The 15,319-nt window shown below is 33.0% G+C and overlaps 1 protein-coding gene across 1 annotated transcript in view; it reads right to left on the bottom strand.

Annotated features, from left to right (window-relative positions):
* Window positions 1-15,319, bottom strand: part of LOC145243374 (GPI inositol-deacylase-like) — a 505,392-nt gene that overhangs the window by 358,755 nt on the left and 131,318 nt on the right. Inside the window, exons 19-20 of the mRNA XM_080106197.1 lie at window positions 12,000-12,069; window positions 4,793-4,943 (exon numbers count right to left, since the gene is read on the bottom strand). Coding sequence (XP_079962323.1) covers window positions 4,793-4,943; window positions 12,000-12,069 — 221 coding nt within the window. The remainder of the gene's footprint in view (window positions 1-4,792; window positions 4,944-11,999; window positions 12,070-15,319) is intronic.

Genomic DNA, 15,319 nt, shown 5'->3' with positions numbered 1-15,319 from the left:
AAGTTGGACAGTAGTTGGACTATATAGGTAAATTTGGCATATTTTATTGGTTTGAAAATATAGGTTCATTTTGACCAATTGTCATAAAATTTTAACCATAGTATTATAATCTTAAAAAAGCCTGCAAATTTTCATGTAGTTTCATCTCATAGAACCAAAGATATGACCATTTCAATATTCAATTTGGCTATGAGTATATATATATATATATATATATATATATATATATATATATATATATATATATATATATATATACCACCTTTTTGGGCAATTTTATAAATAAGTAGCTCCGTTGCAGCCAGATGGCTGTATATTGTGAAAGAAAAGCGAGTAAGTACAATGTATTTACACACCAATATTTACGAAACTAAAGTTAGCAATTACTTATTTTTTCGTCGGTTCTCCTGTAGGAGATGTCTCCTTGAACTACTTTAACAAAAAAATATTGTATTTTCAACCAATATTAATGAAAAAACAAAATAGGATACATGGGTAAAGTATTATTTTATTTAATTACCGGTGGTCTAAACTGACCACCCTGGTCGAATCAGAGAAAGTCCAATTTCTTTTTTTTTTTTTGTAATCAGACGGAGAAAATGGAAGCAAATTAGTTTTAAAAAGAAAAAGAAAAATTCTTGTATTTTTTTCAACCAATATTAATGAAAAAAAATATGAGATACATGGGTAAAAGTATTATTTCATTTAATGACCGGTGGTCTAAACTGACCACCCTGGGCAAATCAGAGAACGTCCCTTTTTTTTTTTTATCAGACGGAGAAAATGGAAGTAATTTTTTTTTAAAAAGTAAACAAAAAAAAAAAACTTGTATTTTTCAACCAATATTAATTGAAACCTTTTCACTTACTTTCTTTTTTTTTTTTTGGACGCAAATCAGAGAAAGTCCTTTTTTTTTTGTTTTGTTAATCAGACGGAGAAAATAGAAGTAATTTTTTTTTAAATAAAAAAATCTTGTAAATACAATATTAATCTTTGACTGCTGCTGCTACTCCCACCGATTTAATGCCTCTCACCAACATTTTGCCTAACAGCTGCTGATGCTACTCCCACCAATTTAACTCCTACTATTTTTGTCTCTGCTGCTACTCCCACCGATTTAACTCCTATCACCACTACTACTTTGCATTTCTTTGCATTTATTTTGCATTTCTATACACCAAACATGGATATAAATACAATTAAAACATCCGCTGGGTCATAAGCTTCATTTTGGTACATAAATTGCCTGGGTGGGATGCCTGTAGGCTGACTTAAACCGCATCACACACACACACACCCACAGACAGACAGTACAGAAATTTATAATAGGATTCCAAATCTCGGTGACTATTGATCAGAATTTAATAAATAAAGGTTTGTTGGAAAGCTAATGACCTGAATTGTTGGAAAGCTAATGACCTGAATTTCAATCATAGTCATTTGTTTTCTTAGTTTTTCATATGAATTACAAAATATCTGATATTTCCCTAAAATACAATGAAAGAGTTCTTTTAATTAATGCCTAATGCCCTTTTCATCATTTTAGTAATGTGTGTATATATATATATATATATATATATATATATATATATATATATATTTCCTCCAAATGATCTGAAATAACAGCAAGGGGAAACTTGATTCCAAATATTCCCATTATGTTATATCTCCCCTCTTTGATTTTCATACATAAAGTAAATTTCAGTGTATAAGGATTATTTGATATTCATAATTGTACCCTATTTCAAAAAGAAGGGAGTTATAGTATGAGAAATATTTGGAATCAAGTCTCCCCTTGCTGTTATTTCAGATCATCTGAAACCATAGTAGCAAGTTTTAGTCTCCTCTCAATCAAGGCCAGAGGTTTTGAAGAAATATATATACACACAGACATTACTAAAATGACGAAAAGGGCACTCGGCATTAATTAAAAACACTCTTTCTTTATTGTATTGTGGGCATGTGAAATAACTACTTTGATGAGGCATCTATGTTGAAAGTTATGCATATTTTTTTTATTTGTGCAGCATTAGTAAAATAGATTTTGTAGTTATATTCAAGCATATGTGAAATTAGTACATTTTTGTAATTAACAATTTTGATGGTTCTTTTGTATTCATATATCTTCTAGTCAAGAATTATTCGACATTTTCCTGATATAGTATGAGGGGCGTGCAATAAGTAAATATAGTAGAGCAACAAAACTTGGCACAGTTATTAATCTTTTTCTACACAGGAACCACCCAGAGTTATGCATTTCTCCCATCATTTGATGCAGCTCTGGAGACCATTTTTGTAGAACACCCCAGGTTGGTCCTCCAACCACAATGTGACTTCAGAAATCAAGGCTGCATCATCTGGGAAACGCTTTCCTTTGAAAACAACTTCATGGCTGGGAAGAGGTGAACGTCAGAGGGTGCAAGGTCAGGAGAGTAGGGAGGATAGGGGAGGATTTCATAACCACACGCCTGTGCTTCTGATCTGGCAACATGCGAATTGTGGACCGGAGCGTCGTCCTGCAAGAGAAGGGTACCTTTGCTGATCTTGCCCCACCTCTTGATTTTGATAGCTTTCCTTAATTTCTTCAAAAGTGAAGCATAATAGGCTCCTGTAATTGTGGTACCCTTTGCCAGGAAATCTGTCATCACTACTCCGTCCTGGTCCCAGAAGACTGTGAGCATGGCCTTGCCAGCGGAGGGCTGCACCCTTGCCTTCTATGGAGGTGGTGAGTCCAAGTGCTTCCACTGCATTGACTGGGCTTTGGTCTCTGGATCATAGTGATGGACACAGGTTTCATCCTGTGTAATCAGTCTTTCGAAAAACTTTTACTCATCTTCTTGGCACATCTCGAAATTCATCCTCGAGCACTCAACGCGTTATCGCTTCTGGAATGGTGTGAGCAACCTAGGAATCCATCTGGCAGACACCTTATGCATATGCAAATGGTCATGAATGATAGTTTCCACAGACCCTGTACTAATCTTGACATCTTGGGCTATTTGGTGAATAGTAATGCGCCGATCTTCCAAAATGGCAGCCTCAACTTGACGGACAGATGCCTCATCAATGGCAGAAGGGGGCGACCAGGTCTGGGAGCTGTTTTCACAGACTTCCGGCCATGTTTGAATTCACGATGCCAGTGTATTACAAGGTCATATGATGAGGCATTATCACCATAAGTTTCTTTCATTTCATCAAAAGTCTTCTGTGGTGTGCGTCCTTTCAAATACAAAAACCGGATCACTGCTTGACATTCAACAGGCTCTATTTCACACCTGACTCAGTTCAAACACCTGTAAAACATAAACCACAATTAGTTCAGAGCTGTAATTTGCCACATAACCTGTAGTGATATAAATCATTGCACATGCAAAATTTCAGCTAGATCAGCCAACTGGAAGTGGGTCAGGGGCATTACTTATTGCACGCCCCTCGTAGTTGCTACATACACAAAAGCAAAAGTTCAAATATCCCATGTATATGAAAGAAACACATATGTATGTGGCACTAAATCATAGTGCCACGGTTGGTGGTTGCTTATGCACCCTCCCCCTGCATGGCCAGGTGGTAATTTGGCTGTAGGTGGAGGGATACATAGAAATGCAGCCTCAGACTTCCCTTTCCTTTTTCGCTCTCTTTTCATCTGGACAGCATGAGGTGAGCATGTATTTTCTGTCCCTCTGTAGATGAGAGGAAGGGGAGCCCCCCCTCCTCTCATCATTAGTTAGGTTAGTTAGTTTTAAGGAGCTAATTGTGTTCAGTTTATTGTATGAAAACATTTGTAGAATAAAATAGTTAAGATCTTATATATACAATTGTGTCGTGCGCTGTTTGTGCTTGTATTGAATGTCTGCCTAAGGTCAAAGGAAACAGGCTTGAAGATGAAGAAGATTCCATACAGAATGACACCAGAGTGGGAACATAGCCCTGAGCAAAGGAGATGGCCACACCCAACAGTTCAGGTATGCCTTTGATCTTACCTCTGACAAAAGACGTCTAATCGACAGATCTTCATACGCGGACTGTTTCCAGGACATTTAGTGTAACACATGGGTCGGTCACATGCCAGCGACTGCCTGATCGTGTTATATGTATACATATTTCGAAAATGTGGTAAAAGGTTCTAGACAATAATACGTTTGGATGTGATCAATGTGAAAAAAAAAATGTAAAACCTGTAAAAAATGTGGCTTTAAAATATGGAAAAAGAAGATGAAATATGAATTCTGCATTTACCTGTCTTGTGGAAAACATTAATTGTCGTGTTCACGAGCTGATCTGGTTCTATCCTCATTCTTGGACAATCACATTTCAAAAACTGATCTTACAAATAATTCTATTTTCCGTCCTTGGAACGAACCATGTGACCAGAGATCCCAAGCTGTATACTTATAAGAAAGAGGGTGAAAAAAGCAAAGAGATAATTTGGGACTAACGGCTAGATGAATTGTCCAGAGTCAAGCTAATAAAGAGATCTGGTATCTTTGAGTCGAATGGCCATTAAAATATGTAGTTTAAATAGATTTCGCCTGACTAAAAACATCATTTCTTGTGATTTTATATTCTATTTTATACATAGAAACTCTGCCTTTGCACCCATAAAACAATTTGAGAAGGATTGCAGCTTCATTATTATAGATGAGTCAAGAAGACCATCATACCAGAAATCATTAACAGCCTATTGTTGTATACTGTGTTGTACAAATTTAATACAACCAAAAAAAATTAAAAAAAAAAGAAATAAAATAGAAACGTTTATAGATTGGTGTCAATTCTAAAGAATTGGACTTACCTGACCAAGGGACATAATTAAAGATGATTCGACAAGTAAACGATAGTTGCAGTAAGGATTCAAAAAGAGTTGAAGTTCAGGATCTGAATAAAAACCTTTCTGAGGTTTTGGTACAAACAACTTGAAAGATAAATTACCACTGCTACTTTTTCTGAAAAATAATAAAAAAATTATAATATAATAATACAATGTTGAATTCATGTCATATATATATCTATCTATCTATATATCTATAAAAACAGAGATGTGTGTGCCACAGACGATTTCTGATTGGTTAATCCAATAATCACATCTCCTAAAAAACTATGGTTCGTAGGCTCTTAATTTTACCATAAAATATTATGGCTTTATTTATTGTCCATCTTGGAAGGGTTTAATTTTTTTCTAACTTGTTTATTTACAAATTAAAAAAATACGAATCTTCACAATCCAACCTCTGACTCAACGTCCGCCATTCACACAACAAGAAAGCAAACGCGGTACAGATTATTAGTACTACTACTACTACCAACAATACAGCACGAAAACACGCGCACACACGCACACACACTCACGTCCACTACCGTCCTTGGCTACGTCACGTTGTTATGGCAACACGATAAATACACAGTAAATTTGATTTTCTTCATTTCTACATTACGCAAATATAAATCATATAGAATATCTGTATGAATATAATTACACGTAATAGTTAAATAAAGATGATCATCGTATAAGAGAACCGAAAAAGAAACTAACAGGGAATTTGTATAAAGTTGTATTTTCTTTTTAAATAAATAGAAAAAAGGGGTGTTGATAAGACTATCGATACTTATACAGTTTAGTGACGACATTAAAAAATAGAAATATTGAAAAAGAATTTTATTGTACGTAACTGTTATAGACTGAAGTTCTCCGAAAAAAAATTTCACTTCATTTGATCAAGTGGTTTTGTTCTTACAGCGAAAAACAATTATTTATCACGACGACGTCAACGTGGCCATTTTGGAAATGTACCTAGCAGAATACCTCCATTTTACGCCAAATTTCGCAATCTAGCCTTTTTTTTTTCTCGCCATATTGAGATGCGCACAACACATATGCAATTTTTTTAGGTTTTTTTTTTTTTTATATCTGCAATTTTTTGGGTTTTTTTTTTTTTTTTTAAATAAGAATACTATTGAATATGCAAAGAAATTGAAGAATGCAAAGAATTGAAGAATTTTTATACGAGATTATTTTCGAAACATGCTCAGTTAGACACGCATGGATAACTTCGAAACTTCGCTTATTTACTTCTGTTACAAATTAGAAATTTGGCGATTTAGTAGTCAATATTTAACAATTAGACCTTTGAGAACTCTACCAAACTCCTCCTACAATTTAAGGTCTGAACACGTGATATTTTATATATAGATTCCTTGGACATGGATCTAACTTATTAACTTTACTTGATCCCTAAACAATAAATTTTAGGAGGTCATAATAGGGGTCAAAGTTTAAAAAAATTGACCATTTTTTTTTCCTCAGCATACACTTCAAAACACCTGGGCAACGCCGGGCACCGATTGCTAGTATACTATATTAATTAAAATTAAGGATTTAAGTAAGATTAAGGACTTCACTTTTGTATAAGCAATATTGCCTAAAGAGGTCTCTAGTTACTTGTAACTGGCTGACTGAAACATGCTCATGAACGTGTAGTCACACATAAATGCTTATGTAAAACAATATATATATATATATATATATATATATATATATATATATATATATATATACCAGGTTATAGGTATTCAACAGTCATAAATAGGGCTATGACAACAGAATATTCTTATTGTTTTGACTCTCGAGTGTATATCCGACACAGTTAATCAACCAAGAACCACATCACTCTATATAAAAGCATATAAGATATCAATGAATACACACTCAAGAATCAAAACAATGAAAAGAATATGCTGTTGTCATAGCCCTAGTGATAACTAATGAGTTTAACAAGGTTATTAAGAGTGCTCAATAAAAGAAGAGCAAGATATATTTGTATTAATATAAACAAATTTACATGGTCGTGACACTATATATGCTAATGTTTCGGACAAATGGTTATTTGAGGACTGGTTTCTTCTGTGGAAAGCAACAATTTATTAAGTCGCCTGATGAAAACTTGTAGTTTTAACTGATCATTTGCCCGAAACATTAGCATATCTAGTGTTGTGACAATGTAAATTTGTATATTTTAATAATATATATATATGATTATGATGATTGCAACGTCTTGTCAGACGAGTGCCACTCCCTCAGACACAAAGTCCATGAGCCCAAAAATGACTTTTTTTAGTCCTCCCGGTGAATTCACACGCTCAAACAGACATGACACTGAAGACGGTCATTGGTATATAATACAGACACATACAAATACATACACATATATATACAGGCACATACATTTAACTACATATACATACATACATACATACACAAACATATATATATATATACAAACACACATATATAAATACACATATACATATAATGATATATATATATATATATATATATATATATATATATATATACACACATACACACACACCCACAGGGTGACCGAAAAAGATTTTCGCATAATTTCAGAAATACATAATTAACCTAATGCTATATGATATGTCTTTAATATTTTAAGCCTTTAATCCTCCACATACCTAACAATGTTCACTTAGATTTTCTATGCACTTATTCCAGGTACTTGAGAAATTATGGCTGATAAGGTAAAATGTGACCTTAAGAGTGCTAACGTTACCAACAAGGATAGCGTCAAATGCCTCAAAATATGTTGCAAAATAGTTTACAACACTTGGAACAAACAAACAGGCACAAGCTTTAGTAAACCAATTCCAGGAAGTGTGATTTCTACAGTAAAGAAACAGATTAACAGAAATCCAGATTGCAAAACAGATACGTATTCCAAAGTTCTGAATGCAAAAGCTAACGATGTGGGATCTAAAGTTAACTCGGAATATAAAACGTAGTCTAGACAGTCCATTTCAGCAGCTTCAATGAAGAAACGGCTAGACAGAAATAAGCTGATGCTGTGAGAGATCAAGCATGTCAAAAGTCCGACGAGAACATGTTCATGGTGAAGGTTGTGACCAACAGGCAGAATGATAAGGTAGGTCTGCTTCCATCATGATCTCAGCTGCTGTTGCATCCGATGACACGAAATCTCCTTGGTTGTCCCCGATAAAGGAGACAAAATGAACAGTCAAGTTCATCTGAATATGTTGCAGGAAAAAGTTCTTCCTTGGCTCAACAAATCATTTAAAAACAATTTTATCTTCACTCAGTGGTAAATGTGACTTAAAGGTAGTGAAAAGACCACTTTCAAGAGTTTTGGGATAAAACAATCTCTTCAAGTTCTGACATCAATCCTATGACTTTGCAGTCTGGTCCATCTTGAAAAACAAAGTTTCAACTCATTTTTACCCCAATCTGGACTCATAGAAGGCAGCTATTCAATCTAATTAAGTTGACAAAGAAGTGGTGCAGCATTTTTGTGCATCAGAGACAATCCGTGTTGAAAAAATGATAAAAACAAAAGGTCGTTTCAAAATTGATATGTTAATTCAGATTTGAATATATTTCTGAAAGATGCGTTTTCTTTAAATTCAATTTTTACCATGTGTAAATCTTTTTGGGTCATCTTGTATGGATATAAGTCAACATTTGTGTGTCAAAGAAATTAATATGTTGACAGCTTGAGCATTCAAATAAGTTTCAATAAAGTTTTAACTTTTCACAATATATTGAGATCATTTAAATTTTACTTCGATTCCCTCTGAGTTCACTAGGGACAATTATCAGTTAGATCCATGAAATAACTGAAAAATGAACAATTGATTGAGGGATGCCATGTAAATAAACATGCATACAACATAAATATTCACAACCCAATAGACAAAATTATATTTTTTCAGTATAAGTCCCCAACTCAGATCGGCTCAGTAATTTTTGAAAGAAACTTCTAAAGTAAATGTAGTATTGTAGTGACTAATCCTTATTCATTGTCTGTATTTTTGAGATGAGGTGTTTTCATTGATTGAGATTGTCGGACTGACTTCCTCATCCCCAGTTCGATACAAAACACCTGACGAAGGCCGGAGGGCAAAACGGCCGAAACGTTGTGACAATAACAACCAAGATGAGGAAGTCAGTCCGACAATATCAATCAATAATCATTATTCATCGCTATTAATCCCTAACAGTGCATCAAACAGATACCACAATACTTAGTTTGCTGCATCTTATAATAAGGATCTATACAAAATTTCAGCCAGATTGGCCTAGTAGTTTCCGAGAAAAAGTGGAATGGGCAGACAAAAAAAAAAACTGTAATTCATTGCTGTAAACCACTTTGTAAACAGACATTTTGTTATGAATTTACATGACGGGAACACTTGCATGAAAAGTACTTAATTCATTTCAAATTTTATAACAAAAGAAATAAATTGTTTTATTTGCGATAATTTCAAACAGCAGCATTTGGTAATCAGTAGTTTTCAGCTTTGTTGATATGAAATGTTTTTATTTTAAGTAGGTCCTTGTCTAAATGTTAAAATAAATTATTGAAGAAAAAATAAATAATTTAAATATTTACTTTTTCTTTTCATCACAAGTTAAAATATTCAATGGTTGAGAAAAAAAAATTCTTTATCAAAACCATATGGAAAACTAAGCTGGCCTTGTCGATTTTTTACACTAAGTCACCAATGTGAATTATTGGTGTTTGCTGCTGCTTGAAAAATGAATGCTGTCCGAAAGATTTCTACTCCAAAATTCTTATATATATGTGTGCATTCAAAGAGTTTTCAAAAACTTACTTGATATATTTTTATGATACATACATGAAAAAATAAAGGGTTTTTTTACACTAACCTTTGCATGTTTGAAAACTTTTCAATGAAAATTGTTTATGCTATAAAGCCTGAACTTAAGGGATGGTGCGGCCCAAACTAAATGATCAATTCACTTAGTTCAAAAACTAATATTAAGAAAATACTTTATTCTGATTGGTTGCTAAATTTTAATATTTTTCCCACTTCACGGAACTTTGGAAATCAATGAGATTTCGCAAGGGTAACACACATGATGCTAAGGTGTAATAAAAATTTACTAAAAGACTATTGTAATAATTAGAAGACTCCATAAAAATTTAGAAAAACACTTTTATATATAAAAAAAAAAATAAAGGCACAATTTACAGAGTTTATACATTGTTTAACAATGTTTAAAATATCCTTCCCATTGAATGTAATGCACATGACGCCAGAAACAAGACTGTTATAAAAAAATGGTCACAGGTATGTTTTTTTTGTACTACATGAAAGAGTAATGCCTTAAAACTAAACAAGCCAAAAAGAAAAAAGAGTAAAGTATTATAAGGGCGATTTTGAATAAATGTTATTGCTGAAAACCTTTCCGAACTGTAACACACGTGACATGGAATGGCCCTATAAATAAATAACACAAAGTTCTTATTTAGATAGCTCAATAGTGCAATACTAGAGCTATAAATCTTTCTTAAAGATAACACTTTATGAGGAACAAACACTCACATTGTTGCTCTTTTTAAAAATGTTAGACTTTTATTCGTAACAAGTTGTGTACATTTGTTTCATACCAATGTTGGCATACAAGTATATAATAGTTTATTAATCATAATTTTGTATCGTTGTAAAATAAAGTATGGCCAAAAACAAGTAACGAAATAAGTCGCTACTCATACGCATGTTAAGGAGATGCAAAAGGCAAGTGCACATTATTATAAAATGTTTATAATATTTGTCTGATGCATTACATATGCTGTGGATAAAAAGTGAATACCTGCCATGTTAATGAGAGAATCCTGTTCAAAGAATGTGAAAACTTTGGAAAATTATTTTTTCTATGCACTGATGAGATTGCCTAATTGTGCAAGTTTATAATTATATATATATATATATATATATATATATATATATATACTATTATATACTTGTATGCAAACATTAGGCCGAAACAGCTATACACAAATTGTTACCAATAAAAGCCTAACATTTTGAAAATGCGCAACAATACGAGTGTCTGTTTCTTGTAAAGTCAAATCTAAGATATATATTCAAAAGACACATTCTCTTTCCCTTATATATATATATATATATATATATATATATATATATATATATATATATATTCAAATGCTGTTGAAATTACACAGTGAATATTTTACAGAACAAAAATGGCATATATCAAATTTATTTTAATGTTGAATCCACTGAACTAATGTGTCAATATTGTTGTTGGAAAATTCTTTTTCAAAATTATTTATATATTAATACGATAGTGTGTGTGTTATTTTCTGTGTCGTACTTACATCCGGGTCGTTTAATTGTTATGTACTTCCATTTCTTGTAATATATAATTTTGGTTTTGGTTTCGATTATAGCTTATGGCACTCCAATAATCTATTTCTTAAAAATAATTTTATCAAGAATTCTTCATAAGTCTTGGCTTCAGTTTCGATTTTAGCTGATGGCACCTTAGTAATCTATTTTTTTTATAAATAATTTTATCAAGAATTCTTCAAAAGTTTTGGTTTGGTTTCGATTAGAGCTGAAGGAACTAAAGTTTTTATATATATATATATATATATATATATATATATATATATATATATATATATATATATTCATAAGGTTGAGATTCAGTTTCAATTCAAGCTGATGAACCCAAATCATAGAGATATATTTTTATTTTTTAAATCGCAACATTATAATTTATAAAACTCGATAAAACATTAACACTATAATAATATAGCACTATCATAATATATACGAAATCTGCAACAATTAAAATATCATATTTAAGCATATTTTACAACCTGGCTATGCTGGGTGTCCCTGCTAGCTTGGATAAATACTTTTGCAGTTTTAACAAAATAGCCACAATAATATCAGAGCGTCTCCATTTATGCTGAATATCTACAGAATGTCAACATCAATATATTATATATGAATCAGCCCCCTGTGGAATTTCCACAGCCCCTGCTAGTTTTAACATTATTTCTTTAAACAATTGTGAATAATTTTGCTTTTAATTTTTATTTAAAACATTTCCGTTGTAAAATTTCTATTGTTTAATTCTTACAATGTCCTCACATATATATGGTATTTTGAAATAAACTCATACTTACTCAATAACTTTATATTTATTTACCCTGGCCCATGGTAACCGATATGCAATCACGCTGCCTGCATTTTCATCTGTGAAAACAAAAAGGAAGAAAAAAAAAATGAGCCATTGCTGACAATTAGAAAAGAGTGCAAACTTAACGTCTAAATAAATAAGTTCTTATGCATCAAGTTGTTTATATCTTCAAATATTTATTCATCATGTTTGGTTTGGTTGTTTTGTTTTTTTATGGCATATCAATCCTTTTTGGGTTCAATTCTTTTGGAAAAAATTTTTTTCATGCTTTAAGGTCTTTATATCTTCAAATCTTTATTCATGGTGTTTAGTTTGGTCGTTTTGTAGAGAAAATTGTTTTTGTTTTCGGCTCTGCAGAACATGATTGAGTTTTGTAACAAAAGGAAAAGAAAAACAATAAGATCAATGTTTTGTGCACTTACAAATGTGTTTATGAATACAAAGCATATTTTAAAGTAGGAAATACTCGTAATAATTTTAAATATTCGAAAATGTTATTTAAAATACAGAATAGCACAGAAAACACTTTATTTTCAATTGTAACACGATTAAAAATGATGTTTACGTCCAATATTATCTTTTTCATTATGGTACACAATGAAAGGTGTTAGTTTGAGTGACACCTAAGGTTCAGGGGTGACTTCCAGATAATAGAAGTCAGGGAAATCACTTGCCACAAGGAAAAAGATAATTTTTATATTTCTCTGGAGATGTGAAAATCGACCTTCTCTATTTTAGTCCCATACAAGGTAGGAGTGATAAAAAAAAAAAAAAAAACGGGCTCAAAAACTTCTGACTGGTAAGGACACCAGATCGATAGTGCTGATTCCAATTCTATGAGAAGTTTAATTCTCAGATCAACCATTTAACTGCGATGCACACACACACACACACACACACTAATTTGCTTTATACAAGAGACGTTCCAAGAGTAATGCCTCCTATTTTTTTTCATTTCACCTGAATGGATGAGAGGGGATTGCAAATTGCATTGTTATAATGACTGAATTTATGCATTCATGATCTGAAAGTTTCATCTTTCTGTTGTAGATATTGACAGTGTGAGAGTTCAAGAAAGCAACCCTTATGAACATGCATCAGAAGCAGAGATACACAATTGAATTTGTCTATGCAGAAAAAATTAAACTAATCAACATTCACCGGCGCCTGTTGAACCTTTAAAAAGCTGATGGAGTTCATGCCAGTATATTTACGAGATGGGTTCACTGATTTCAGAGCAGCAAGAGAGATGTGAGTGACAAAGTGCACCGGGGCTTTTACGACTGAGGCATCAAAAAAGGCTGGCAAAAGTGCATTGAAAATAATGGTGACTATGTAAAAAAATAAAACTTCTGAAGCACAAAACATTGCTTGATTTAATGTTAACACTCCCATCTTTGTAGCACTTCAATGTTTTCAGTTTTTTTGTCGAAAATCAGGAAGCCTTACTTTTGGAACAATCTTTATATACTAATATATATAGTAGCAGAGATACCAGGTGTTAGTTGGAGTAAAAGTATAAAATATTTCTATCTAAACTTCTCTCTTTCCCCAGTTCCTTTCTCACTCCCTCCCCGTCTTTCTCTTCTGCCCAGTCTATGCCTCTCTCTGCATGTACATAAATAACTCTCCTTTATATAAATTCCTTATCTTTCCAAAATGTGGTTATATGTTTAATATATAACTGCCGTCTCACTACTCGTGACACCTGGTCCAGTTGACCCCCCCCCCAAAGAATGCATAATATTTCTTTTAATTTTAGATATTATTCATTCAGGGTAATACCAATAAAGAATATACCAATTTTGTGAATGTTTCTTTTGTAGTTTTTGATTTTTAATTGGATATAAAAAACGGAATCAAGTGTTAGCTCCAGGAAGGAGTCCCTTGATCTCTTAAAACTTACTGAAGTAAAATACAAAAAAAAAAAGAAGGGAAATGACCAAGGCTTGATAACCGAGGCTTTTAAGAAAATGAGTGGTCTAAGCAATGACAGCAAATGCAGGTTCTGCCACACAAAAGTAGAGCATGTGAGTCATCCGACATCCAACTGTAAGGTTCTGCTGCTATATGACGCAACACAAGGGAGCATGTAAGTATCTCTACTGGACGATCAGTAAAATGTTGAATATTAAATTCAGTAGCAAGTCCTGGGAGCATGTTTACCAGAGATAACAGTTGGAAATAAGTCATACACCATCCACTATGACTATGCAATCCCTACAGCCATGTATCTAGAAAACAGCCATAAAACCTGACACAGTGATATAGAACAAGGGGAAAGAAACAACCTTAGTAGAAGTTAGGGTCTCCAATGATGCTGAGTTAAACAGAGCTGAGAGGAGAAAAAATAACGAAATACCAAGGTCTTATGTACGACATGAAAAGAAACTGGAATCTTAGGAAGATCTCTATCATTTCAGTAATTATAGGAGCAACTGCACTCATGAAAAAGAATCTTAAAAACTACCAGGCAAATATACCCGGTGAATAAAGTGCAAGAGAGATTCAAACAATTGCACTTAAAGAGATGGTCAGAATCTTAAAAAAGATCTCTCGGTTGGAATAACTGAATAAGTGAGATGAATGTTTGGCATCTGGTAGGATGCCCCATCCCCAGCTTAAACAAACTGATAAGGACATTAAAAAAAACCCCTAAAACCCCAGATAACTGTCGTTTTGATTGAAAAAGAGTATTGGCTCACAATAAATATAGAATTAGAAACACCTCACAAAATTGCCATAGGTCACATAGGTAGGAGAATGTATGTATTTATCGGTTTTTACCGAAATCTATCCAAAACAATATTTAAATGTTATTGTCTTCTTCATCGTGAGTCATCCATCAATTGATGGTGAAACATTAACGTTATTTATTATCACAAAGCCAATCCTTTATTGAATATCATATTGCACCTAATATATAGTACTATATAATATATAGTACTAATTTAAAAAAGAAAAATGACTTGGGTGTCATCAGCTAGAACGAAACCAAAACATTTAACGCTCCAGCTGCATCTCCTACTAATGTAGGCCCTGTCGGTGGGGCATTAGAATATGCCGACCGCCCCCCTGCAGAGGGTAAAAGTCCCTCAATGGGGGTCCTGGATATGACCTTAAACTATATCCAGTGGTGAGGCCCCAGTTGTAGGCTTTGGGGAGTGTGGAGCCACCCTTTAATTGCCATTGCTCCCAGGTCCACTCTGTAGTACCTGTTAGGGTCCCAACTATGGGTTAAATAGAAACCGACGTGAAAACAACAAATATATTCTATTAAAAATATTTTCTTCAAAATCTTTGGAT

Source organism: Euprymna scolopes, chromosome 22 (assembly GCF_053919585.1).
Source record: "Euprymna scolopes isolate OS-2025 chromosome 22, ASM5391958v1, whole genome shotgun sequence".
Taxonomy (NCBI): Eukaryota; Metazoa; Mollusca; class Cephalopoda; order Sepiida; family Sepiolidae; genus Euprymna; species Euprymna scolopes.
The sequence above is the reverse complement of the archived record's forward strand: the minus strand, read 5'-3'. Positions and strand labels throughout refer to the sequence as shown.